The 27,856-nt window shown below is 41.9% G+C and overlaps 2 protein-coding genes across 3 annotated transcripts; one reads left to right on the top strand and one right to left on the bottom strand.

The window, feature by feature from the left end:
• Nucleotides 1–125: 125 nt before the first annotated feature.
• EXOSC3 (exosome component 3) lies at nt 126–4,961 on the top strand. The gene is made up of 4 exons (XM_049895832.1): nt 126–510; nt 1,250–1,399; nt 3,102–3,253; nt 4,579–4,961. The coding sequence occupies exons 1-4, from the start codon at nt 190–192 to the stop codon at nt 4,778–4,780; spliced, it is 825 nt and encodes a 274-aa protein (XP_049751789.1). The 5' UTR covers nt 126–189; the 3' UTR covers nt 4,781–4,961.
• Nucleotides 4,950–27,856, bottom strand: TRMT10B (tRNA methyltransferase 10B). Of its 2 annotated transcripts, none has more exons than XM_049895830.1 (9): nt 27,778–27,856; nt 20,152–20,364; nt 19,426–19,534; nt 17,257–17,381; nt 15,992–16,144; nt 14,281–14,359; nt 13,529–13,596; nt 11,802–11,925; nt 4,950–11,233 (listed from the first exon to the last, which is right to left on the bottom strand). In XM_049895830.1, the coding sequence occupies exons 2-9, from the start codon at nt 20,335–20,337 to the stop codon at nt 11,127–11,129; spliced, it is 951 nt and encodes a 316-aa protein (XP_049751787.1). In that variant the 5' UTR covers nt 20,338–20,364; nt 27,778–27,856; the 3' UTR covers nt 4,950–11,126. The 2 variants fall into 2 exon arrangements, with proteins under 2 accessions (XP_049751787.1, XP_049751788.1); XM_049895831.1 differs by lacking the exon at nt 27,778–27,856 and adding an exon at nt 20,731–20,878.

Below are 27,856 nucleotides of genomic sequence, written 5' to 3'. Positions count from 1 at the left end.
ACTGACCAGGAGGAACCACAACCACCTTGGGGGTATCCGCCGGCTCACGGCGATTTGGCTTCACAGACGTAGGAACCACTCCCACTGACCCGTAGCGCCGGAAACGGAAAGTGCTGAGCGGGCTGGCGATTGGGCGCAGAGCCGGAAGTGGAAGCACGGTGCCGGAATTGGTGTTTGGTGGCGCCTGGTATGGGTGAAGCTGCGGCTATTGCGTCCGAATCCCTCGCGGGCAGTAAGGCCCGGGCGGCGCGCACAGTGTTAGGTCAGGTGGTGCTCCCGGGTGAGGAGCTGCTGCTGCCGGAGCAGGAGGACGCAGAAGGCCCTGGCGGTGCTGGGGAACGACTGCTGCGCCTCAACCCCGGGGCGCGTTCGCGGGTGCGCGTAGTGTGCGGCCCGGGCTTGCGGCGCTCTGGGGACCGTCTGCTGGTCACCAAGTGCGGCCGCCTACGTCACAAGGAGCCCGGCGGCGGCGGCGGCGGCGTTTACTGGGTGGACTCACAGCAGAAGCGGGTGAGCTGGGGCTCCGGAGTGATATCCCTATCCAGCGAGAGTGGTATCCCTATCCTGGGGAACTTCCTGGAAGAGAAAAAGGAGGGGACCCTGAAACACCGTCTGTCATTTTGAGATTGTGCCCACCTTCCCATCTCCTTTGAGGGACCGTGAGCAACAGGAACGTGGCCAAAGAAGGGCGATCAGGGGAGAAAGGCGTGTGGAAACCTTAGCATATAAGGGAGATAAGGACTGTGACATATGGCCATTGTCTTCAAAACCCCAAAGGTCAGGGAGCGACACACTTGTTCTTTGAGGCCCCAGAGGACAGAATCAGGCTTGATGAGTGGATATCATCAGGAGTTAAATTTCTCTCAGAATAAGTGAGAACTTTCTCGTAGGCAGAATTGTCGAACAATGGATTGGGCTTCTTTGGTAGTAAGGAACCCTGTGCCACTGGATGTAAGTGCAAGCAGAAGCCGGAGACTTTCTGGTAAGGGTGCTGAAGATGGTATTCAGGTATGGCATACTGGCACCAATTAACAGACTTTTAGAAGCTGCAAGCTTGAGAGAATATGATGTGACTGGTTTTCATTTACTGAAAGTGGTATGTGATAAAGTTTGTTGTAAAGTTTCTATAAATAACTTGAATTGCAAAATATTTTCTAAACATTTTAATGATAATCATAACAAAGTAAACACTAAGGACTTGCTGGAAAAAATTTAATTTGTGGCTGTTCTTTCATGTTTTCTTTTGTAGTATGTCCCAGTGAAAGGAGACCATGTGATTGGCATAGTGACAGCTAAATCTGGAGATATATTCAAAGTTGACGTTGGAGGGAGTGAGCCAGCTTCTTTATCTTACTTGGCATTTGAAGGTGCAACTAAAAGAAACAGACCAAACGTGCAGGTAATGATGGGGGCCTTTGGTTTCAAAAGTATAAAAAAAATAAACCCATTATCTAGAATACAAAAATATCCAGAAGGCTACTGAACTGTTGCCAAAGCGTGACCACTTTTCCTAGTTTTATAGGATGATCTCTCAGGCTTCCAAGAGTTCCTTCAGGTGCTTCAGCTCTTGAACTAGACTACATATGTGTTTTATGTTTGCAACATTTGTTCTTGGAATGTTACATCTCTACTGCATTGAAAGGTTTTATCTGTTATCTCCAGTATCACGGGCATTGACCAAGGTAGTCAGCAATAGGCTCAGAGAGGGAGAATGGACAAGTGGCACAAATTGCCGTATCAGCCATCCATCCATCCTGGTTGTAGGCCCTGGGACAGGCATCTCACGGTGTAGCCATACTGCCCTCTGTCCATCCAAACCAGAAGTTGAGTGGTTTCTTTGCCCCTTCTAACTCCTCGCATGTTCTCAGTTGCTTTATTGTTTCTCTGATCTTCATGTCTACCCCCTTTATCTCAACTTTGCGAGTTCAGGCCTTGCTACCCTTAACTGGCCTTGGTCAGTGACCTCATTAACATCCCTGCCTCCACACTCTCATCCTTCCATCTAGGCTTTTCAGAGCTGACATCCTTACATACTCCCTTTCTCAAAACATGAATGTTCTTCAAAGCCTAAAGAATTCCTTGGCATGACACCCCAGGGGTCTTGCCTCATCCATAATTATATCTTGCATACAGCCATGCTTGAGCCACACCAGAGTATTTGATAGCACCACTAAACCCATAATTTCCTGCCCTTGTACCTTTGCTGATGCTGTGCCCTCTGTCCCTTGTACCTCCGCTCAGGCTTTATCTGTGGGACATGCTCATTCTTCAAAACCCAGCCAAACACCAGATACCTCTGTAAAGCCATCTCCAATCTTGAATCACTTTAACTTTGTTCTAGCACTTACTGGATTCCGGTTTGAATGAAGTTTTTGTTCATATGTACATCCTAACTGCCCCCAAAGACCAAATGTTTCTGAAGGGTAGCAAATGTTTTGTTCATCTGTAGTTCTCAGAGTCAGTGTTTTGTTGAGCAAACAGAACAAGTTCACTGTCTTTCCTCAGTATTATCATTTTGAAGTTCCACTGCATGAGATTTTTAAGTAAACCTTACATGGAGAAATATCAGTGGCTTATCGTTGCTCCAGCTATTTTGCTTGAGCATGCCAGGAATTCCTTCCTCTAGCCATAAACCTTCTGGAATCCTAATAGAACTTTCTGTGATGATGCTAATGTTCTGTACCTTCACTGACAGCCACTGGCCACATGTAGTTATCAAGGACTGAAATGTGGCTAATGCAACTGAGGAACTGAATTATATTTTAATTAACTAAATTTATTAAATTTAAATGTAAGTCTAAATAGGCACATGTAGCTAGCGGCTAACATAAGGAACAGTGGAATCCCAGAGTATGTTGTCTGGCCTTGGCATTGCTCCCGTTTGGGGATTTCCTGGTGTTTTAAAGGGTGAAGGTACATGTGTTAATACTGTCTTCTTTTAAGACTCAATTCCAAAGTGACTGGATCCTCAAGTATAGTCAGTCCATTAGCCACAGAACTGTAGGTAGCTGCCATTGCTGCCTGTGTGTGGGAAAGAACCAATGGCAGGACCTGTAGGATGGTTTCTGAGATGAAATGAGCTGTTTTTTTGATTATTGTAGGTTGGAGATCTCATCTATGGCCAGTTTCTGGTTGCTAATAAAGATATGGAACCAGAGATGGTCTGTATTGACAGCTGTGGACGAGCCAATGGAATGGGCGTGATTGGACAGGACGGTCTGCTTTTTAAAGTGACTTTGGGCTTAATTAGAAAGTAAGTTCTGATGCCTGCTGGCTTGCCTGTCTCCTTTTACAATTATGTCTTACTGGAAAGCTGGCCAATCTTTAGGATTTGGATTCTACTTAGCAAAGTCTAAATTTCTCCTCAAAGCTAAAAATCAGTATCCTTTTTAGCAGTTTGTAAGTCATGAATTTAGTCCCATCCCCTCTTAATTTGAATACACTAACGTGAATGTTTCATATTCAGATGTACTTAGCTGTATAGTTTCTGGTGTGGGTGTGGGGCCTGGGCTGATACTCCATGCCTCCGGTTCTTCCTCTGCCCTATGTGTGTTTTCTCTCCCAGAAGTCCTGTTCCCTGTAGCTGATAAAACCCACTGCCACTGAGTCGATTCCAACTTAGTGATCTCATAGGGTTTCCAAGGTTGTAAATCTCTGTGATAGCAGGCTGCCAGATCTTTCTTCAGTGGAGCCACTGGTGGTTTCAGACTGCCAACCTTTCAGTTACAGTCGGTAGCTTTAATATACTCAGGCCAAATGTGAAAAACTGGCCTCCCCCCCACTTCTAAATCATTTGGATATAGGTACAATTTAGAATTGAACAAAATTAAATCACCAAATTTCTCTCATGATAGTGGTCAAATGCAAGTGGAGTGGTTGCGATCCTGCACCTTGTGCAAATATTCACAGAAGGCTCCTGCCATTGTTTCCTGGTAGATTTAATAGCTCCCACTAAGGCATATTCTCTTAGGTGTTCAGACCTTTACCTACCCAAAGCTGTGCCATATTAAAAGGCCTAGAGCCACTGAAGTTCAGACCTCTCCTGTATGCCTCTTCTTGCTACATATTCTGTAGATTTGGGAGACTTAGTTTGGGACATTAGAGAAGCATGTTTTGAACCAAGCAGCATCCTTGTGGTTTGAAAGAGCCAATATTCCTCTCCAAGACTGAATTTAATACCTGGGTATCACTTAAAAACATGATCAGGAAATAAGCTTAAAGTGTTCTTTTTAGCATTGTAGGTAATAAAAAAGTTTAGGTTCTAGAATCTAGAATTAAGGTGTTCTGACAATTTAGGAGCAGAATTATATATATATATTTTTAAAGTTCACGGATGACACAGGAAGTTTGATTTCTTTGTAGGGGATGGTCCACCATGTGACCTCTGATATATTCGTAAGTGTAAAGCTTCTAGAAGAGGGGCAGTGAATGTAGTTACCTCCTTTAGTTCCTGGAATAATGTTGGTGGGGCTTTAAGTAACTGTGAAGAACTACCCAGAAAAGGAGTCCTTCTAAAGGAGAATCAGGACACAACCTACCACTTTATCAGAATTTCATTTTCTTCCTCTTCCTCACCAGGCTTCTAGCTCCGGACTGTGAAATCATACAGGAAGTGGGAAAACTCTATCCACTGGAGATAGTATTTGGAATGAACGGAAGAATATGGGTTAAGGCAAAAACAATTCAGCAGACTTTAATTTTGGCAAACATTTTGGAAGCTTGTGAACACATGACAACAGATCAAAGAAAACAAATCTTCTCTAGATTGGCAGAAAGCTGACAGATACGGATGTTATATGAGTCGTTTGAGCCAAGGGACTATGGATTTCCTGGGAAAATTTTTTTCAGGCGAACCTCTCCCCACCATATCTTCAGAAGGCAACATGATTATACATATTGTCTGATTAGAATTCTAAAATACTTTTTTATAAAAAAGTTACTGGTTGTTACACATGCTGTTGTGAGAAAATCATTATAAAATAATGATGCTTTTTTCTTTACAATAAATTTATTAAAAAGTTATATCATGGTGTATTTATTATTAGGTGTTATCTCCCTTGGTTTTGCTAGAGTTCAGCTTTGATCATAAAGTGGAAGTCAGCATTAAAGTAACTTTTCTGATAATAACAGTAAACATGGCCACCAAAGAAAATTCAGGCTATGTCGACAAGTATGAAAAAGCAAACAAGACCCCCCCGTAATCTCATTATTCAGTGAGTATTTAATAGCTAACAATCACCATGTGTTTACTATGTGCCAAGTATTGTTCCAAGTGCTTTGTTTGGATTTACTCATTTGCCTATTAGCTCTGCAGAAGACATCCTCCTAACTGAAGAAACTGAGGCACAGTTTGTCTACTTTCTTACCTACCATATGGGTATATATGTTTCTTTCCAAATTAAATGATTTATGTTTATATACTACTTTGTAATATATTTTGTCCACTTCATACAATGTTTAATACACTCTTTTAATGCTTCCTATAAAGATTCAATAGTTACATAATATTTTATTCTGATGTTAGAGGATATTTTGGGCATAACCACTTTTCTGTTGTTATATGATCCGCAATCATGAGGATCTCTGAATCCAAGTCTGGCCAAATCTTATTTTGCTAAAATCATTATCTAGAAGCCAAACAAAAACCTACCTGCCTAGATTTTGGGAAAAAAAAAGGAAAGGCTAGTGATTGAGTTGGAGAGGAAATTCTTTCATGCTATTTGATATTTTATGCAGACTTTATGAGTGAAGGTGAAAATTGGCAAATGATCCAGGTCAGTGGTTCAGGGGTCACAGGCTTCTCTGAACATATGAGAAGTGCTGTGGACCCTGAAGCTTATCTAGAAGTTCCTTTGGAACAGAGATTATAGAACTCAATCAATATGTTGATAAAGACCAAGAAGCTTTATGTGTTCCTAAAGATGTGTTCTATATAAATCAGAGTATACATACGCCAACTGATCTGTTTTTACTGTGCTTTAAGTGAAAGTTTATACATCAAGTCAGTCTCTCACACAAAAATTTATATACACCTTGCTATGTACTCCTAGTTGCTCTCTAATGAGTCAGCACACTCCTCTCCACCTGTATTCTCTGTGTCCATTCAGGAAGCTTCTATCCCCACCTCTGCCTTCTCATCTTCCCTCCAGACAGGGGCTGCCCACACAGGCTCGTGTGTCTACTTGAGCCAAGCTCACTCCTCACCAGTATCATTTTTTATCTTGTAGTCCAGTCCAATCCCTGTCTGAAGAGTTGGCTTTGGGAATGGTTCCTGTCTTGGGCTAACAGAAGGTCTGGGGACCATGACCTCCAGAGTCCTTCTAGTCTCAGTCAGACCATTAAGTCTGGTCCTTTTACGAGAATTTGAGGTCTGCATCCCACTGCTCTCCTGCTTCCTCAGGGATTCTCTGTTGTGTTCCCTGTCAGGGCAGTCATCGGTTGTAGCCAGGCACCATCTAGTTCTGGTCTCAGGCTGATGTAGTTTCTGGTTTATGTGGCTCTTTCTGACTCCTGGGCTCATAATTACCATGCATGTTTGGTGTTTTTCATTCGCCTTTGCTCCAGGTGCGTTGCGACAAATTGATGCATCTTAGATGGCCACTTGCTAGCGTTTAAGACCCCAGACGCCACTCTCCAAAGTGGGATGCGGAATATTTCCTTAATAGATTTTATTATGCCAATTGACCTAGATGTCCCCTGAAACCATGGTCCCCAGATCCCTGCCCCTGCTACTCTGGCCTTTGAAGCATTCAGTTTTATCGAGGAAATGTCTTTGCTTTTGGTTTCGTCCAGTTGTGCTGACCTCTCCTGTATTGTGTGTTGTCTTTCCCTTCACCTAATATAGTTCTTGTCTCCCATCTAGTCTGATCTGTTTTTAAATGAATAAAAAGTCACTGATAGCATTGATCAAGTTATCATAGCTCTTGAGGGATTAAATTGTGTAAGGGAGGGAATGGAACAGAGAATTAACATCTTGATTCTTTTGTGGTATAGAATAAATTTTTTAATTTGCCAGCACATTAAAAAAAAAATTTTTTATTGTGCTTTAAGTGAAAGTTTACAAACCAAGTCAGTCTCTCATACAAACTTAAAAACACCTTGCTATATACTCCTTTTTGGGTATATACTCCTAGTTGCTCTCCCTCTAATAAGACAGCACACTCCTTCCCTCCACTCTCTATTTTCATGTCCATTCAGCCAGCTTCTGACACCCTCTGCCATCTTATCTCTTTTGCAGACTTATCTCTTTTGCTGCCCACATAGTCTCATGTGTCTACTTGATCCAAGGAGCTCACTCCTCACCAGTATCATTTTCTATCCCATAGTCCAGTCCAATCCCTGTCCGAAGAGTTGGCTTTGGGAATGGTTCCTGTCTTGGGCTAACAGAAGGTCTGGGGACCATGACCTCTGGAGTCCTTCTAGTCTCAGTCAGACCATTAAGTCTGGTCTTTTTACGAGAATTTGAGGTCTGCATCCCACTGTTCTCCTGTTCCCTCAGGGGTTCTCTATTGTGTTCCCTGTCAGGGCAGTCATCGGTTGTAGCCAGGCACCATCTAGTTCTTCTGGTCTCAGGCTGATGTAGTCTCTGGTTTATGTGGCCCTTTCCATCTCTTGGGCTCGTAATTACCTTGTGTCTTTGGTGTTCTTCATCCTCCTTTGCTCCAGGTGGGTTGAGAACAATTGATGCATCTTAGACGGCCACTTACTAGCGTTTAAGACTCCCAATGCCACTCTCCAAACTGGGATGCAGAATGTTTTCTTAATAGATTTTGTTATGCCAATTGACTTAGATGTCCCCTGAAACCATGGTCCCCAAACCCCCACCCCTGCTACACTAGCCTTCGAAGTGTTCAGTTTATTCAGGAAACTTCTTTGCTTTTGGTTTAGTCCAGTTGGCCAGCACGTTAATTTATAGAGTTTACTAACACAAAATAGCATGAGTAACAGGCAACTATAAATAGGATACAAAAAAGGGAATCTCAGATTTGTGTCATAATATGCTCATGTGCCAAAATGCAATGTGTTTTCTGGTTAATTTCAAGTTAGGATTTTATCAATACTGTGTTTTTAGCTTTCAGTTTGATATGTTAATCACTCAACAAATATATATGAAGAATCTAGTTTGTACAAGGCTCAGAAGGACAGGAAGACATTCATAGGCTCATACTCAAGGGAGAACAGGCGAAGAGCCACAGGAAGGAACAGAGGGTTGTGGGAGCTCTAAGTAGGGACAGATCAGGGCAGGCTGACCCCGCAAAGCACATGTACAGTATTTTAGTGAATGGAGGAAAAAACATGATGGTCAGAGAAGGAAAAAGTCACACAACTTTATGTCGGTTTAGTGAAAATTAAACTCGTGATGGTACAATTATTTAAACTCTAAAGTCTTGGTCTTTCGCAAATGGATAAATGTATAAAAGATAACACATCTAAAGCCATGCAGTTTTAGGGCTAATTCCCTGTTATATAAACTTATTTACCTAATCAAAATACATCTGGGCACTTCCTATGAGCTAGGCTCTATGGGAGATACAAAAGAGCATAAAATGTGATCCGTGACATTAAAACCAAAACCAAACCCGCTGCTGTCAAGTCAATTCCAACTCACAGCAACTCTAGAGGACAGAGCAGAACTGCCCCACAGGGTTTCCAAGTAATGGCTGGTGAACTTAAACTGCTGACTTTTTAGTTAGCAGCCTTAGCTCTTAATCACTACTCCATCAGGGCTGTGGTAGCTTACAATCCTAGCGAAGATCTAAGATTTCAAATAAAGGTGTATTTGTGCCACTGCCACTTCTGCCCCTGCTCTTTGGTCATGGCACCTTTTCCCACTGAACCCTGGCACTGATTCCAAAGATTTTACTTTGGTCAGCCATTATAAATCAAAGGTGGCACTTGAAACAAAACATGTAAATACTTAACAGATGTTCTATTCTCTTTGGTATGTGTATGTGTAAACATACACGCACTGTTTCGGTACATAGAGTGCTGACAAAAATTACTATCTGTTTAAGCAGAAAAAGGTGGATTTGGAATTATGAGTAAATCAGGGTTCCAGGAAAAATAGGAACTGTATCAGGAAGAAAAAAGGCTGGACATAACACTCTAACCAGCTGTGATGTGAGATGCTGGACTGGCTCAAAGCCTCAGGAGAAAAGCAGGTTGGGAAGAGCTAACCTCTGGTCTTCTGGTAAACGGAGTTCTGGATGATCTCAGTTGTAATGAGTGGAAACAAGCGTAGTGAGAAGAAGAATAAACTGAGGCAGGCCATCCAGGGGCTGGGACTTGATACACAGAGGGATTTGACAGAGTTGGAGACAGGGTGGGAGTGGAGAGGAAGAAACTATCTCTGCATTACAATAAGTCATGCTCCCCACTAAGGCAAGGGCTCTCAGGTGGTAATAAGGTGAAAGTCTCTATAACACTGATGGCATATGAATGGATGACTGGGAACTCGTGTTAGGATTTGATGTGAGGCCTTATAACTGCTTACTGCTCAGTTACCAGTTGAAGATGGAGGGCTAACAAAACCTACTTACCACCCTGCTCTAGAGTAACCTTCACTAACAGGCAGTTTGATATTACACAGGGGCCATGGCTGTGGCTACTTCTCTCTACTTGAATTACAGAACACAAAATGGCTTCTTGTAAGATACATGTCCAGAAGTGAATACCGTGACAGAACCTGGTTTCTCCAAAGGCCATACTGGGGTATGTCTCTAACCTACCCTTGAGGGGGCCAACTCAGACCAACCAGTCTCAGAAAGCTCTCTCAAGGCCTCTCTAGTATCTCTTAATGAGGGCCATTCATATTTTCAAGTCTCCTTTTAACTGCTAGATGGATCAAGACTCCAGTGATGATCTATATGGGAAATCATTTTTACTGTAGCCATAGACATGAGGGAAGGAAAGAGCAGGCTGAAGTAGGAGCAGCATGTACCCAAATGCAGTGTACAATAGGGGTTCTCAAAATATGGTCCCCAGACCAGCTGTATCAAAATCACTGGGGAAAATACCAAACAAATTTCTGGACTCCACTTTAGACCAACTGAAAGGAGGCAGGGAAAGGTAGGAGTTTTCACTTTCAACAAGCCTCCCACTATAGTCTGTGAACCACCCTTATTGTGGATGAGCTTGTCCTGGGTATTTTACTTGAGCCCTGGGGCCTGGCTGAGCAGCTTCCCTTCTGTCCTAGGGACTAAGGAATTAGACTGTGTAAGTTTAAAATCCAGTCTCCACCACTTGCTAGTGAGGGACCCTAACCAAGTTTCAGGCCTTCTGAAATGTCATCTTCTGTAAACCACAGTTAAATATTTTTCTTTTTATAAAAATAATACATGCATACATTCTCACTGCAATATGCATAATAAATAGTGAGCCTTATTTTCTCATCTGTAAAAAAACGGGAAACATAATGACATAGTACCTTCCTCATGGGGTTGTTGGGATAATAAAATAATACAAAATCCTTAGCATAGTCTCTGGAACATAGTACGTGTTCAACAGATGTTAGCAAATATTACAAATGGAATCACTGGGGAAATGAAAATTCCCCAAACCCTACTGCCTCTGGTTTGCTTATGCAGAAACTGCAAAAGGCAGTTGCTATCACAGACCTAATTTTGTTCTATGGATTTATTAGATAGGTTGGGAAAGGTCAGAATTGAAAATAAAATCAATCCAATATTAATGTATAATATATCAAATGTCCACCCTTTTCCATGCTAGAACATTATGTAACAGTGACCACTTGCTGAGGACACCACACACTAAGTCTCAAAACTCTGAAAGGTAGGTAATATTATTCCCACTTCTCATTTAAGAAAATTGAGGCTGGAGGAAAAAAACTAAGGCTAGAGCCTCAGTGTCCCAAAGCTACTAAAGTGGTGGAGCTGGGATTTGGACCCACGTTTTCTGGCTCGAAGTCCAAGCAAATGTCACAAAATGCTACTTCTTACGTAATACAAGGGTCCAAAAAAGTATTAGTAGAGTGAGGCAGTATGGCTAGTTGGTCCCCCAGCAGGGAGGAGGTACCATCTAGGCACTAGGGGCTTCCCCTCACCACAAAAATATATTCTTCCACCTCCAGCACTTTGCTTCCTGCAACTACAGTCTTAGGCTGTCCATCAGTCCACTGAATTCTGAAGAACATAGCCTTTTCCAGAAGAAACGCCTTTCTTCAGTGCTTCAGGCCAATTTCGAGTCTCAAAGTAAGTGGACAGGATATCAAAAACTGTTAGAGGGTAAACAGAGAACACAGTGACCACAGAGAGGAAAGAGAGCACTAGTAAATGACTAATGAGGAAAAGATTGTTCTGGAATATTTCATTCAACAAACATAATCTGCACCACACATGGTGCCAGGTCCTGGGCAGACAGACGCAAACAAAGACACAGCTCTGCCTGCCCTCAAGGACCTCAGCCTACACTGAGAGGGACAGGCCAGTGAATGGACAATGATGCCACAGAAAGAAACGTGCACTACAACTGGAACAGAAAGGAGGGACGCTGACCTGGCTCGAGAGAGGATGGGGAGCCAGCCAAGATGTCCTCCAAGGGGCTGAAGGTATGGCATTCTAGGCTACAGGGACAATTTCAACTGTCTTTAACATAGCTGGGAGTCAGGAAAAAAATGAAGAATGCCTCTGAGTGGCCAGTATGCGTGCCACAAGGTGCACACAATAAAGCCCAAGCACATCAGTCAGAGGGAAGACTGAGTCAGGGGCCACTTACACGTACACACAACGTGAAGAGGCAGCACCAGAACTAACACCTGTTAGGCGTGGGCCATGTGAGCATACCTTGATTGAGGGCCAGTATCTCTGAGTGATAGTTTCTTCCGTTCTGGCGCCTGATCATATATTCCTGGATTGGCAAGCGGGCTGTCTGGACAGAGTGTTCTCGGGCCTTTTGAAATGTCACCTTCTGTAAACCACAGTTAAGTATTTTTCTTTTTATAAAAATAATAAATTAGTATTGTTTTCATATTCTCATTGTAATACACATAGCAAATAGTGAGAATCCCCATTTACCATCACTCCAATTTCCATCTGTTAATCATAATTAAAGGATAAAACATACTAAAAATAAGTGGCATGTGGCTGAATGGAAGAAACTGTGGATAATGAAGCATATTTACTTGTCCCAAGTAAAAAATGGCTTGTGCAGCAACACCTCACTTATTTGGGGGTCACTTATCCACTACCGCATCACATCCAAGCAGGAAATAAGCAAAGGCACCTCAACAGCCACAGACTGCATCACAAAATCCAAGCAGTCTAACCAATCAGAGGAAAGCACCTCTGGCCCTAACCCAGAGCATGGAGACCCAACTCTGGATGTCTTGGGTTTTTTAGCCAATTGTTAGCAGCAAGTTAGAGAAAAAGGAGACAGGATTTAAGATAGGCATACCACTGGCAACAAGGCAACATTAAGATGTGAGAGCAAACAGCCCAATTAAAAGGAAGGGCTCTGAAAACTGGAAAAAGGGGTCACAAAAACTTAAGGTCAAACAATCGTGACCATTCAGGGTCAGAGTACAGTAACTGGTGCCATTTAGAAGATGGCCCTGAGTCATGAATTGAAGTTGACATTACATTTGCTAACTTGTAAAAAGCACTGGAAAGATTTCTACGTTTCTAAGATTTCATGATTAAAGGGAAAGGCTTAGATTACTGGGATAATTAACAAAGTGAGGCTTGGAAGGGATTTTGAAGGCATACAAGGCATTTTAATGCAATGGTTAAGAGCACTGCCTCCGGAGCCATACTACTTGGGTTCAAATCCTGGCTCTGCCACTTACTATATACATATATAAAATATACCCACAATTTATACTTGTATGACCACAGAATATCTCAAGGACACAAAGAGAAAATTTAACAGTGGTTGCCTCTGGGAAGGGAGACTGGGGGACTTCTCACTCTCCTCCCTTTTGTATACTTTAACTATTATATCATAGGCATGCAAAATAGGTTAGTAAATAAAATTATCTCAACAACTCTTTGTATAAAAGAAACATAGCTTAAAATTCCATTGACACTCCAATTATTTCAATAAAACTACAATTCAAAAGAAATCTGGTCATCACCACTAAGCGTGAGGTTATAGGAAAAGACTTATGTCAGCAGGGAAGTTGGCCTGAGGAGAGCAAACTATCCTCTCACAAAGAACAAACAGCTGATAAGAATACTGAGTCAATGCTTCTTGGGTTAAGGCCTGGATTATCCTTGCAGAACTGAAGAGGGGAGGGAAGAAAGAAGCTCAATGACGATTATTTATGCCATTACCAAACACTCAGACTCCAATTCTTGACTCTTGATTCTATTAGGCCTAGGATTGCTGACATTGCTGATGAGGAGAGAGGGAACACCACAGGTGGGAGGGCCAATCTAGGGAGAAAAGTCGTCTTCTTCCTGTTCCCTCTGAGTTCTTAAGCCCTTTGGGTAAGATTATGACTGGGCGGGTGCCTCTAAAAGTAAGCACCACTTTTCAAAATACGGCTGTCGAGCCTAAATGGTATACTCACCTTCTGAATGCTTTCATCCACAAGTCCACCAAGAATGTAAATTTTGTTTACATCAACATCTTCAAGAGCTAATGAAAAAATAAAAGCCATTTAGATAAAATTTGTTTTATAATTTCTAATTCCAAAGAAAGTACAAATGAAATACAAAAAGATAGTAGACTCTAAAGTCTACTATCTTTAAAGTTAAATCTCTGAAAAAACCAACGAAATTGACAAACCTTTGGCATATCTAATTAAGAAAAAAAAGTTATCAGACCCAAATCAAAATTAGGATTGAGGAAGGAGACAAAATTAAAGATACAGAGAAGCATGAAATAATTGAAGAGAATGCTATGATCAACTTAATACCAATAAACTTCAAAATTATGTAAAATGGATGAGCTTATAGTAAAAAATATATATAAACATATACATATATAAAAAAGTATATATATGTGTGCATATATATATATATAAACATTGACAGAGGAAGGGTAGACGGGGGAGCTGACAAAGGAAACTGGAAAGGATCACCAGGCAAAGTGGAAGGTCCAGCTGAGGATGGAGACCCTCAATTTGTGCCACTGTGTGCACATGGCAGGACATATGCAAAACACCCAGTGCAGTATCTGCCCAGGAGTTGGGCAGTTAATACTCGTTCCCTTTTTTTTTGATTACTCCTTGGGTGTCTTTAACAAATTTGGCCACAGGGAGTAAAGAAACAAAGGGCTAACAACGATGTGTTAAACAAATCCATGTAATAAAGTACGCACCGTGTTCAGAGTCAGGAGTCAGGTACACAAGGGTTTTCAGAGGAAATAAACTAAAGCAGTCTTCTTCCGTTATGTCTAGCTGAAAAATACAAATAATCCAGCGTAGTGGGAACCAGGTTAAGACACAACGTACAACGCAACAACTACTTAATGAACATCTAGCTTCTATCAGGCATGGCTCTAGAGACACCAAAGGGCCACAAGTATGACAGCCACTGCTCAGCAAGTACTTAGTCGAGAAAGAAATGAGACAGAAAGGGATATAGGGCCCTAACAGAGGCACAGAGAACATGCCCCAAGGCTGCAGGAGAGGGAGTAACAAAACTGGGGAGGACCTTTTGGCAAATGGAATGCTGGAACTGGGTTTCTGTAAAAAGATCAAATTGACCCTTACGAAAGGGAGAAGCACTATCAGCGGAGGGGATAGCCCCAACAAGGCACAAAGACAACAAAGCAAAGGGACTTTGTGGCCCTGTGGGTCTGTCTGGCTGTGTACAGGAATCATAAAAAGAAGTACAGGGAAGTAAAGCAGGAAATGGGTGCACTACAGAACTGTTAAGATGGCAGCAGCAACCACAACTAACTGTGCAGTACCAAAAGGTGCACTCTTCACACTCCTCGCCTCCATGGGCCGCCCTAGAGAAGGCCATGACTGCTCAGTCTAAGCTATATGATGACAACACACAGGGTGTTTTTACCGACGTATCTTAGGAATTGATCTAAATTCTCACCTGACATCTACCACGACATCTATGAGATCCTAGGGAACGTGCTGAAGGGTACTTTAGTACTCCACTTCTACCATCATATGGATAAAGACATTGAGGATCAGAGAGGTTAAACCACACCACTTGCATAAGAGCTCAACTTAGAACCCGGCATCCTGCCTTCCAATCAAGCTGGATATGGTCACTCAGAACAACTTCTCCCTAAAACTCATCTTAAATCCACATCATTTCCAAAAGGATCCTCTCCTTTCCCCCAAAATTCAAGTTCTCCAATTTTGCACTACTGAAAACAAGAAAGGAGTCATGGCATTTCCCCAAAACTTCATTCCTGGAGTACACAGTCTGGCATACAGGTTTTTGTTGTTGTTAGGTGGTGTCAAGTTGACTCCAGTTCACAGCAATCCCACGTGACAGAGAAGAATTGCCCTACAGGGCTTCCTAGGCTGTAATCTTTACGCGAGCAGATGGCCCGGTCTTTCTCCCGCAAAGTTGCTGGGTGGGTTTGAACTGCCAACCTTTTCGGTAGCAGCCTAGTGCTTAATCATTGTGCCACCAGGGCTCCTACTACATACAGTATACAAGACATAAAAATACACTCCTAGATATTGGTAATATTGGTCTGCCACTGCAGGAGAAAGATGAGAAAAAATTTTTAAATGTAGCAACTGATGAGAAGTTCTGAATTTTTCAGATTGCAAAAGTGAAAGCATATAATTGATATCTTTTTACATTAAAGGAAACCCTGGTGGCGTAGAGGTTAAGTGCTACGGCTGCTAACCAAAGGGTCAGCAGTTCAAATCCGCCAGGCGCTCCTTGGAAACTCTATGGGGGCAGTTCTACTCTGTCCTATAGGGTCGCTATGAGTCAGAATCGACTCGACGGCACTGGGTTTGTTTTGTTTTGTTTTTTTTTTTTGGTTTTTACATTAAAACGTGAAAAAGTAAAAAATTTATTACTACCCCACAACCACTTTTGAGACTTACCACGTAACTAGAAAAGCCATCGTTCATCCTCAAACACTCTTCATACAGGGGACTGTCTCTTGAGAATCCAGCAAGGCAGATCCAAAATGGCTTGTCAGCTTTTTTATTTGAACCATACAACCTTCGGATCTGTCCTGCCAGTCTACTTAACTCCTTCAACGAAATAAGGACAAAAGGTAAAAATGTGCCAACTCACTCTACACTCATTATCAACAAATGGTTGCTCAGCAAGTTCGCTGAATGCTTCTCATGAACCCATGAACTGGGCTGGCCCCCTTTAAACCAGTACATGGATGTGTGAGCACATGGGACCGCCTACGGCACCGCACCTTACAGCTGAGAATTCAGGTGACGGTAACAGCCCAGAAAGAGTGAGTTAATGGAAAAGCCGGAAATTCTGCCTCATTCTGGCCTTGCTGTTCTGCTGCTTCCCACAATTTCTAATATGATTTTGAAATTGTTATTTTAACATTTGTCTAAAATCTTACCAAGTGATCCTTACTACTTAAATTTTTACAAAGAGGTTAGATTACTATATAGAGATTTCTATATTCCATGAGATAAACTTGGTACCTTTTCCCTCAGTCCACCGTGACTTCAGAGACATCATCCTTCTACAAAGGTGGTTTCACAATCTAGCCTGATTTAGTTCAGTGGAGGGAGGAGAAAAAGGCTTTTGAGTTTGATTTAATCTGATATCACAATTAACATAAAAAGTAGAGAATTCCTAGTTGACTTCTCAGAGAGCTATAGGTAGAGGCTCCATGTAATAACTCCACATCTGCGGTTTTGCCAGCTTCTCTGAAAAGCATGTAAACAGTAGCAAATACAACAATGGAAAACAGAAAGCTCTATTCAATTTACATACATTGCAGGTATGTAATGTTACCACCAGGTAACGTTCAAACAACCTGGCACGTAACCCTCTACTTGGCAGGAGACCCAAGGTTTAGTCTCTGGAGAATTGAACCTGAAAGAGTTTATCCAGAGTGCAGACACCACAGACAGACAGGGAAAGGTATTAGGCTCAAACCAGAATGATAAGGTAAAAATTTGCTAACTGAACTGGAGGATGTCTATTCTCTTTCAGATTCTTTACAGCAGCCATCTCAGAACTCAGAAGCCCACTGCAGAAAACCAAACACTTGCTGGTTTACTGCAAAGCCACAGAAGCTGGAGCTGATCATGCTCTTCGTGAAAGTTGCTCCTTTCTGAGCCTCCCTCCCTCCTGTAAGCTGGAATTTGGGGCTCAGTGGATGTTCTACCTTCTTAGACATGTGGTCCGTCATACTCAAATCAATACAGAGTCTTGGTCCTGTGTGTTTGGCTTCCAAAAGTCTCTCTCTGGTTAAGGCTTTCAGAAAACGTTTGCTGTGCTGGGGGCAGATGCCTAAAATGGAAATACAAGAAAGGAATAAAAGTGGAAAAAAATAATATTCAGTAAGAAACCTCTCTCCAGACTGTGGAGAGACTGGAACACTTATACACTGCTGGTGGGAGTGTAAAATGGTACAACCACTTTGGAAATCGATTTGGCGCTTCCTTAAAAAGCTAGAAATAGAACTACCATAGGATCCAGCAATCCCACTCCTTGGAATATATCCTAGAGAAATAAGAGCCTTTACACGAACAGATATATGCACACCCATGTTCATTGCAGCTCTGTTTACAATAGCAAAAAGATAGAAGCAACCAAGGTGCCCATCAACAGATTAATGGATAAATAAATTATGGTATATTCACACAATGGAATACTACACATCGATAAAGAACAGTGATGAATCTGTGAATCATTTCATAACATGGAGGAACCTGGAAGGCATCATGCTGAGTGAAATTCGTCAGTTGCAAAAGGACAAATATTGTATAAGACCACTATTATAAGAACTTGAGAAATAGTTTAAACTGAGAAAAAAGGATTCTTTTGTGGTCAAAGAGAGTGGGGAGGGAGGGAGGGTGTGAGGGGGCATTCACTAATTAGATAGTAGATAGGAACTACTTTAGGTGAAGGTAAAGACAACACACAATACAGGGGAGGTCAGCACAACTGGACTAAACCAAAAGCAAAGAAGTTTCCTGAATAAACTGAAAGCTTCAAAGGCCAGTATAGCAAGGGGCAGGGGTTTGGGGACCATGGTTTCAGGGGACATCTAAGTCAATTGGCATAATAAAATCTATTAAGAAAACATTCTATATCTCACTTTGAAGAGTGGCGTCTGGGATCTTAAACACTAGCAAGCAGCCATCTAAGATGCATCAACTGGTCTCAACCCACCTGGAGCAAAGGAGAATGAAGAACATCAAGGACACAAGGTAATTACGAGGCCAAGAGACAGAAAGGGCCACATGAACCAGAGACTACATCAACCTGAGACCAGAAGAACTAGATGGTACCCGGCTACAACCGATGACTGCCCTGACAGGGAACACAACAGAGAACCCCCGAGGGAAGAGGAGAACAGTGGGATGTAGACCCCAAATTCTCATAAAAAGACCAGACTTAATGGTCTGACTGAGACTAGAAGGACCCCGGTGGTCATGGCCTGCAGACCTTCTGTTGGCCCAAGACAGGAACCATTCCCAAAGCCAATTCTTCAGACATGGATTAAACTGGACAATGGGTTGGAGAGGGATGCTGGTGAGGAGTGAGCTTCTTGGATCAGGTGGACACTTGAGACTATATTGGCATCTCCTCCTTGGAGGGGAGATGAGAAGGTGGAGGGGGTTAGAAGCTGGCGAAATGGACACAAAAAGAGAGAGTGGAGGGAGGGAGCGGGCTGTCTCATTAGGGGGAGAGTAACTGGGAGTATGTAGCAAGGTGTATATAAGTTTTTGTGTGAGAGACTGACTTGATTTGTAAACTTTCACTTAAAGCACAATAAAAATTATATATAAAAAAAAAAGAAAGAAACCTCTCTCCAGCCAGGTGAGTACTTTTTGCATATAAAGAGAAACTTGGAACTTGTACAAGGTACGCACTCACTAGATTTAGGTATACCAGAGTAGGCTCTGGAGCTGACTGCTGGGATTCAATCCTAGTTCTCATTAACTATATGACCTTGGGCATGCTACCTAATCTCGCTGAGCCTCTCAGTCTCTTTACCGACAATATGGGGGTGATAACAGTATCTACTCCCTGGAGTAATCCAAGCAAAATTCTTAGCATTGAACCTAACACATACCACTGAATAATGTTAGCAGTTGTTGGTATCATTCCTTCTATGTTCACTAAAACCCCACCCAGTGCCGTCAACTAGACAGCTTATGAAGGCAGCCTTAAATTTTGCCTTCTTTGATACTACATTCTCACCAAATAGGACAATGGGCCATATCTTCCAGATGTTCGTTTTTACTTAAATATTTTCCTACTCTTCTAGGACACCAATTTGCTAAGAAATAGATATGATTACACCAGTAAACTGGTTTATTGTTACCTGGATTTTCAGCACGGTTGGCTTTTCTTCTTTCTTTTTCTTGCTTTCTTTTGCTCTTCTTTGCTGCAACTATCTTTTCCCAGTGTTTCTGTTTCCTTTGCACATTTTTCTTACGTTATCCAGAAAACAAAATTGTTTGAGAACTTCATAAGCACCAAAAAGGAAAACGAATATTAGAAATAGTTACTTCATTATTTATTTTAAAGTTAGGAGAGAAAAAGGACATTAGTCTTAAAAAACAAATGCAGACTAGATTGAATTTAGAAAAAAAACAGCCCCAGAAAAAGAGATGTGACCTTCCCTAGGTCAAGATTAATTCAGGGCTTAAAGTTGAGATTTCCTGACCCTTCTGACATGTACAAAAAATTTCTCTTGATCTCTTATTTACTTCTCCTATGACTCAAAGGAGCCCTGGTGGCACAGTGGTTAAGAGCTATGGCTGCTAACCAGAAGGTCAGCAGTTCGAATCCACCAGCCACTCTGTGGAAACCCTATGGGGCAGCTCTACTGTGTCTTATAGGATCCCTATGAGTAATCGACTCAATGGCAACAGGTTTGGTTTTTGGTTTTATGACTCAAATGGAACTGAAACCCTAAGCCAGATAATAAAACTCATCACTTGGGATACACAAAACTCATTCCCAGTTTCTCTTTTTATAACTGGTATCTACTCTCACAACAGGGATCTCATCAAAAGCCCACGGCCCAGCAGCGCACTGCACTCACCGAGCACCAGGTTGCACTGCCTGTGGGCAGGCTCCCACTCTCTCGGCTCTCACATTCCACGTCAATCTGAAGAAGCTGGAAGCTTTCGGAAACGCCATCTTCACCTGCGTCCTCCAGGAGGCCTTCTTGGCCCAGCGGCACATGTGACTCTGTTTTCCAAGCACTCCCTTCCAATTTCCAGTCCATGTGCTTCCTCTGCCCTGATCACCCAGACTGGAAAAAGGTACGGTTTTGTGAGATATTACATTATTTCAAATACATAGGTATCTCCCTATATTCAAACGACAAATAATGTTATTTTGTGTAAAATACTGACCGAAACTTATTGAACTGAGAAACACATGTGTACCTTCCAGAAAAATGATTCAGATAAAGAAACATTTAGTAGTAAGGAAGCTAAATACACTTCTTAGAGGACAAGTGCAGTTCCTGACACTTAACCAACCCATTTATAGTGTTCTTCGAAATGCACTCTATGATATGAAGGTGGGTCAGAGATAGCAAAAGTCACCTCTGCTATTGTATTTCAAAGTTTATTTTCAAAATGAGTACTTTAGCAAATGTTTATTGAGCACCTACTATGTGCAAGTTCCTGTACTAGAAACATGCTGGGAGAATGAAGAGCTGGCCAAAAACTACGACAAGAGAATTCTTCTAGGTTGCTGGTGATGCATCAGAATTGGCTTTTAAAATTATGTATTCTCTCCTCCAACTTAGTTGAGTATCACTCCAGCAAAAAGCCACAGTTACCAGTGGAAATGTTTAACATCCCTCAGAAGTGCTGAGGTAAAAAACACATGGGGAACCAATGTTACAATACATATAACAAATGACATTACAGTCTCAAAGTGGTATTCAAAATTCCTGAGAAAGAAATAATATGGAAATCAGAAATGCTCTAGTCTATTCTTAAGTGTCGCCAAGAGTGGCATGACCACTGCCCATGCCTGCTCCTCTGAGTTCAGTCACACTACCATTATTTTAGGAAAAGTGTATCTTTAAAAATATAAACCAATATAATTAAGATATATGCAGGTGGTAAAAAGAGCTATTTATACTGAAAAGTAACGATCCTCACTTCTAACGCTTCTAACTCTAGTGGCAACCTAACCTGAAATCACATGCTTACACTTTTTCACTTACCAACTTTGAAATTCATTGACTCTCTATAAAACATGAGAATTCAAATCACTTACACTACCTTCCTTGTAGTGCAGTGAATTACTTAAACATGGCTCTTCTGGCCATAGACTTTGTAATTCCCACCAAATGACTGGGTAGAATTATGTAAATGAGGTGCTTACAGCCCACCAAGGGGATTGGACAGCTTGCTAATAATGTAAATTAGGTACACAGCACTCATGTGGGGGTGGGAGCATGCAAATAAGGTGTATGGAACCCTAACAAGGGGATCGGTCAGCTCTGCCATCTTGTTAGGCTTAAAATGAGCCATCCCAGAGGTCGGAAGAGAAGATCTCAGCACCACCGCCACCAAGAAAGAAGAGCCAGGAATGGATTGTGTCCTTTGGATACAGGGTCCCTGTGCTGAGAATGTCCTAGGTCCAAGAGACAAAGAGCTATAACACTGGATATGGAGAGAGATAGCAGCGGCAGTGGGAAGCAGAGGCATAGAGATGACAGCAGCAGAGGCAGAAGAAACAGGAGACAGGCAAGAGACTAGCAGGAAAAGCTCGGTGGCCTGCCAGCCCACAGCGTGAGAAAGCTGAGAGCCTTCAGGCAGGAGGCTTGCTACCAGAGTGGAGTGCCTCCAGGCACTTATCAGAGCTAGGCTCACTGACTCATGAAATGAGACAGCTGAACACCTTCAGGTAGGAGGCTTCCTGGAGGAGTGGGGTGCCTCCGGGCACTTGGCAAAGGAGCTAGGCTTACCAACTCACAGAATAGAAGAGCTGAGAGCCTTTGGGCAGAACCTTACTGGTGGAGTGGGGTGCCTCCATGCCCTCAGCAGAGCTAAAAGCTTTGTGACACTTGCCTGAGCAGTGGCCAGACAGAGGCGTGCCTGCAGGCACTGCTAAGAAGAAGCTGCCCCAATTGAAGAACTGTATCCTGAGAGTTCCCGAACTGAATTGTAACCTGTTACTTCCCTAACAAAACCCATAACCATGAGTACTGTCTATGAGTTTTGTGTGGCCACTACAACAAATTATCAAACCCAGCAGAGTAGAGAGTACCATGGGAGGGACAGTTGGTGTCAGAATCAGTAAGAAGGTTGAAGGGTGGAGGCATGTCCAACCTCCACCTCCTAAGAATCAGCCTTGGGCTGTTGATCTTGATTCTCCTTCCCCCTCCTGAAGTTAGAGGAGGTCAGACGCCCCCGTCATGCCATTTTTACACTCCTATTATATTTTTCAATTAGTTGCTATTATCTTTAAGATTTTTTAGGTATAATTTATACACAGTAAAATGCAAAAAATTTAAGAGTACAGTTCAATGAGTTTTGACAAATGCATAGAGCCTGTGTTACCTACACTCCCATCAAGATACAGAACATTTCCATCACCCCAGAAAGTTCACTTCCTTCTGTACTTTTTCCAGGTCAATTTCTATCCTATCCCCACTGACTACTAAAGACAACCATTATTTTATAACCATAGGTTAGTTTTGCTTGTTATAAAACTTCATATAAATGGATTCAAACAGTATGTACTCTCTTGAATCTGGCTTTTCCCCTTCAACATGTTTTTGAGATTCACATATGTTGCTGGATGTACTTCGTTCCCTTTTTATTGCTGAGTAGTATCCCATTTTAAGAATATATCACAAGAAGAGAAACTAGATAACTGGGAGCTTCTAAAAATCAAACACCTATGCTCATCAAAAGACTTCACCAAAAGAGTAAAAAGATAACCAACAGACTGGGAACAAAATTTTGGCTACGACATATCCAACAAGGGTCTAATCTCTAAAATCTACAAGACACTGAAACACCTCAACAACAAAAAGACAAATAACCCAATTAAAAATATGGGCAAATGATATGATCAGACACTTTACCAAAGAGGACATTCGGGCGGCTAACAGATACATGAGGAAATGCTCACGATTATTAGCTGTTAGAGAAATGCAAATCAAAATTACAATGATATACCATCTCACCCCAACGAGGCTGGCACTAATCCAAAAAACACAAAGCAAAAAGTGCTGGAGAGGTTGTGGAGAGACTGGAACACTTATGCACTGCTGGTAGGAATGTAAAATGGTACAACCACTTTAGAAATTGATTTGGTACTTCCTTAAAAAGCTAGAAACAGAAGTACCATACGATCCAGCAATCCCACTCCTTGGAATATATCCTAGAGAAATAAGAGCTGTCGCATGAATAGATATATGTATACCCATGTTCACTGCAGTGCTGTTCACAATAGCAAAAAGATGGCAACAATTTGGGTGCCCATCAACAAACAAATGGATAAACAAATTATGGTACGTACACACAATGGAATACTACGCAACGATAAAGAACAATGAAGAATCCACGAAACATCTCACAATGTAGATGAATCTGGAGGGCATTATGCTGGGTGAAATTAGTCAGTTGCAAAAGGACAAATACTGCATGAGATCACTATCATAAGAACTCAAGAAAAGGTTGAAACTCAGAAGAAAACATTCTTTGATGGTTACGAGGGTGGAAGGGGAAGGAAAAGGGAATTCACTAACTATATGGCAGACAAGAATCATTTTGGGTGAAGGAAAAGACAACACACAATACAGAGGAAGTCGGCACAACTAGACTAAACCAAAAGCTAAGGAGTGTCTTCAACACACCCAAACACTTTGAGGGACGGAGTAGCTGGGGCTGGGGTCTGGGTACCACGGTTCTGGGGGATATCTAGGTCAGTTGGCATAACAAAGTTTATTAAGAAAATGTTCTGCATCCCACTTTGATGAGTGGCATCTGCGGTCTTAAAAGTTTGCAAGCAGCCATCTAAGATACATCAATTGGTCCCAACCCACTTGTAGCAAAGGAGAATGAAGAATACCAAAGACACAAGGAAAATATTAGCCGAAGAGACAAAAGGGCCAGTTAAACCAGAGACTCCATCAGGCTGAGACCAGAAGAACTGGATGGTGCCCACCTACCACCAATGACCGCCCTGATGGGGAACACAACACAGAGTCCCTGATAAAGCAGGAAAAAAGTGTCTAATCACAAAAGAAGACCAGACTTAATGATCTGACTGAGACTGGAAGAACCCCCAAAGCCACGGCCCCCGGACGCCATGTTAACCCAGAACTAAAACCATTCCCGAAGACCACTCTTCAGACAAAGATTAGACTGGACTATAAAATATAAAATAACACTCGTGAAGAGTGTGCATCTTAGTTCAAGCAGATACATGTGACCAAATGGGTGGCTCCTGTCCGGAGACAGGATGAGAAGGCAGGAAAGGACAGAAGCTGGTTGGATGAACACAGGAAACTCGGGGTGGAAAGTGGGAGTGTGCTGTCACATTGCAGGGACTGCAACTAGTGTCACATGACAATACATGTATAAAATTTTCTGTGAGAAACTAACTTGAGCTGTAAACTTTCACCTAAAGTACAAAAATATGTGTATGTATATATATGTGTGTGTGTGTGTATATATCTCACAATTTATTTATTCTCCTGTTGATGAACATTTGGATTTTTTCTAGTTTGGTATTATGATGAACAAACCCGCTATGAACATTCTCAATACAAGTGTTTTTGTGGACATATGTTTTCACCATCTATTGGCTTTTTTTTTATTGGCTAAGTGCCTTAGAGTAGAATTGCTGCGTCATAGGATAGGTACGGTTAACTTATAAGAAACTGCCATTAGTTTTCCAAAGTAATTGTACCATTTCACACTGCCGCCAGCCATGTTTGAGAATTTCAGATGCTCCACATTCATCCCCAACATTTGTTGTCAGGGTTTTTAATCTTAGCCATTGTATAGCGGAGTCTCATTGTGGTTTTAATTTGCATTTTTTTGATTATTAATGATATCATGCACTTTTCCATGCAGTTTATTGGCCATTCATCATTTATCTTCCTTTGTGAGGTATCTGTTCAAATCTTTTGCTCATTTTGAATTATCTTTTTATTATTGAGTTGTAGAAGTTTGTCATATATTCTGGATACAAGTTCTTTTCCAGATATATGAATTTAGAGTATTTTCTCTCAGTCTGTGGTTTGCCTATTCATTCCGTTAACATTGTCTTTTGATGGATAGAAGTTTTAAATTTTGATCAAGTCTAAGTTAACAACTTTTTTTCTTTTATGGTTCATGTTTTTTGTGTCCTCTAAGAAATCTGTGCCTACCCCAAAGTCACAAAGATATTCTCCTCTATTCTATTCTGGAAGATTTATAGTTTTAGTTTTTATGTTTAGGTCTATAATGTATCTCAAATTTATTTTTGTGTATGGTGTGAAGTAGGGGTTAAGGTCTATTTTTTTCCTCCGTATGGATATGAGGAGGCTCAGCATGATTTTCTTCCTCTCCCACCTGAATTACTTAGGCACCTATATTTTTCACTGTTTGTCTATTTCATCTAAGTTGTCAAATTTGACATAAAGCTATTCACAAATATCATCTTTTTAAATGTCTGTAGTATCTATGGAGCCCTGATGGCACAGTGGTTAAGAGCTCAGTTGCTAACCAAAAGCCACCAGCCGCTCCTTAGAAACCCTTAGGAAACAGTTCTACTCTCTCCTATACGTTTGCTATGAGTTGGAATCAACTCGGTGGCAACGGGTAACATGTAGGATCTATAATGATGTCACCTATTTCATTCCTGATATTTGTACTTTGTGTATATGTGTGTGTCTCTCCCTCTATGGTTTATCTTTGTTTTTCCTTGATCTGTCCAGGCTGAGGCTTATTAATTGTGTTACTCTTTTCAAAGAATCAACTATCGATTTCACTTATTTTTCTCTGTTGTTTATTTTCTATTTAACTGATTTCAGCTCTTATTTCCTTCTTTCTACTTTCTTTGGGTTCAATATGTCCTTTTTCTAGCTTCTTAAGGTAGAAGCTAATTGATTTTAACCTTTTCTTTTTATATTTGTATCCTCAGTGACCAGCACAAAACCTGGCACAGAATGGAAGCTCAGTCAATACTGAATAGAAAGCTACCACCTAAGGATTCTCAAAAAGCAAAGGTGAAATTGGGCATCACAGAAACACGGATCTAAGTTTTTGTATGAGAGACCAACTTGATTTGTAGATTTTCACTTAAAGCACAATTAAAAAAAAAAAAAAACACGGATCTACTTAATTCATGTGGCATATATCTATGACCAAATTTAGCACTTTTATTCCTTCATTAAAAATCTTCTCTGAGAAGCCAGCAGGGGACAGGAGCTGGTTGAATGGACACGGTGAATACAGGGTGGAGAGGAGGAGTGTGCTGTCTTACTAGGGGAAGAGCAGCTAGGAGAACATAGCAAGGTGTGTATAAAGTTTTTGTATGAGGGACTGACTTGATCTGCAAACTTTCACTTAAGGCATTAAAAAAAAAAAATTTCTCTGAGCCTCCAGGTCCTGTGCTGGGCATTGAGGCTACTCAGCTAATTATCCCGTCATTCAACATTTACTAAGCACCTGCCATAACTGTACATGCTGGAGATTTGGAGATGACATACATCTGTCTTCATGGGGCTCTAACTATCTGATTTAGCCTGGTCTGCCTATGTTTCCCCACTAGATTATGAACCTTTATAGACCAAACAGGATTAAGAATTCACCTGCACATTCCAGTAGTCAGCTCTGAGTCTCACAGAATAGGAGCATCCCAAATGTCTGATAATCATGTCACTCTTCTACTCAGAGCCCCGCAGTTCACCATTTCATTTACAGTAAAAGCGAAATTCCTTAGTGGCCTATGTGGCTCATCAAGATCTATCTCCCCCCGTCTATCTTCCTCTGCACTCTCTGGTGTACTTGCTGTTCCTCAAACAAACTAAGGATATTCCCACCTCAAGGCTTCTGCACTTGCTGTTATCTCTACCTGCAATGCTCTTCCCTCCATATATTTACATGACTACCTTGGCACTACACTCATGCAACACAGCCTATTTTTTACTTCTTTATATTATTTTTTGCCCGAACCTCCCCAATCCCTAGGATGAAAGCAAGGGCTTTTGCTTTCTTCACTGTAGTATCCTCTGCTTTTAAAAAAGGGCTTGGTACACAGTACACGCTGCATACATACTTGCTGAATTAATGAATCCTCCACCCCCACCCCCATCTCTGGGTTGACCTCAGACTTTTTCAGACCAGGTCCCACTTGATGGGTGTATACACGGGCGCTAAGTAACGGACCAGCCCCTCTTTGCATACTTCTCTCATTTTTTCATTCTAAGTTTTAATCTACCGAAGCTGGCTCCACTCTTCTGACACGTTCAGAACATCGAGACCTCAGACCCGAGAATATCCCGCCTGTGGGTCCCGCCTGTCCTCAGGCTGCCTGTCAGACGCGAGACCGGAAGAGAAAGAACCAGGAAGGTGGGGTACCCTGGGTCCGGTAAATGTTAAATGCTACTTCCCCGGCATCAGCCTCGCCCGCGAGCGAGGTGACAGTCTCTAGCCGGATCCCCAGCGCCTGCTCAGCACCCCCAAAAGAGCCCCGGGCGTACCTGATTTGGTCACCTCACGCGGCAGCAGCACCACACACTTGGCTCCGCTTTCGTATCACTTCCGGTTTCTGGTCCCTCT

The sequence above is a fragment of the Elephas maximus genome, chromosome 9 (genome assembly GCF_024166365.1).
Source record: "Elephas maximus indicus isolate mEleMax1 chromosome 9, mEleMax1 primary haplotype, whole genome shotgun sequence".
Taxonomy (NCBI): Eukaryota; Metazoa; Chordata; class Mammalia; order Proboscidea; family Elephantidae; genus Elephas; species Elephas maximus.
Note: the sequence above shows the minus strand (reverse complement) of the source record. Positions and strands in the feature narration are given on the sequence as shown.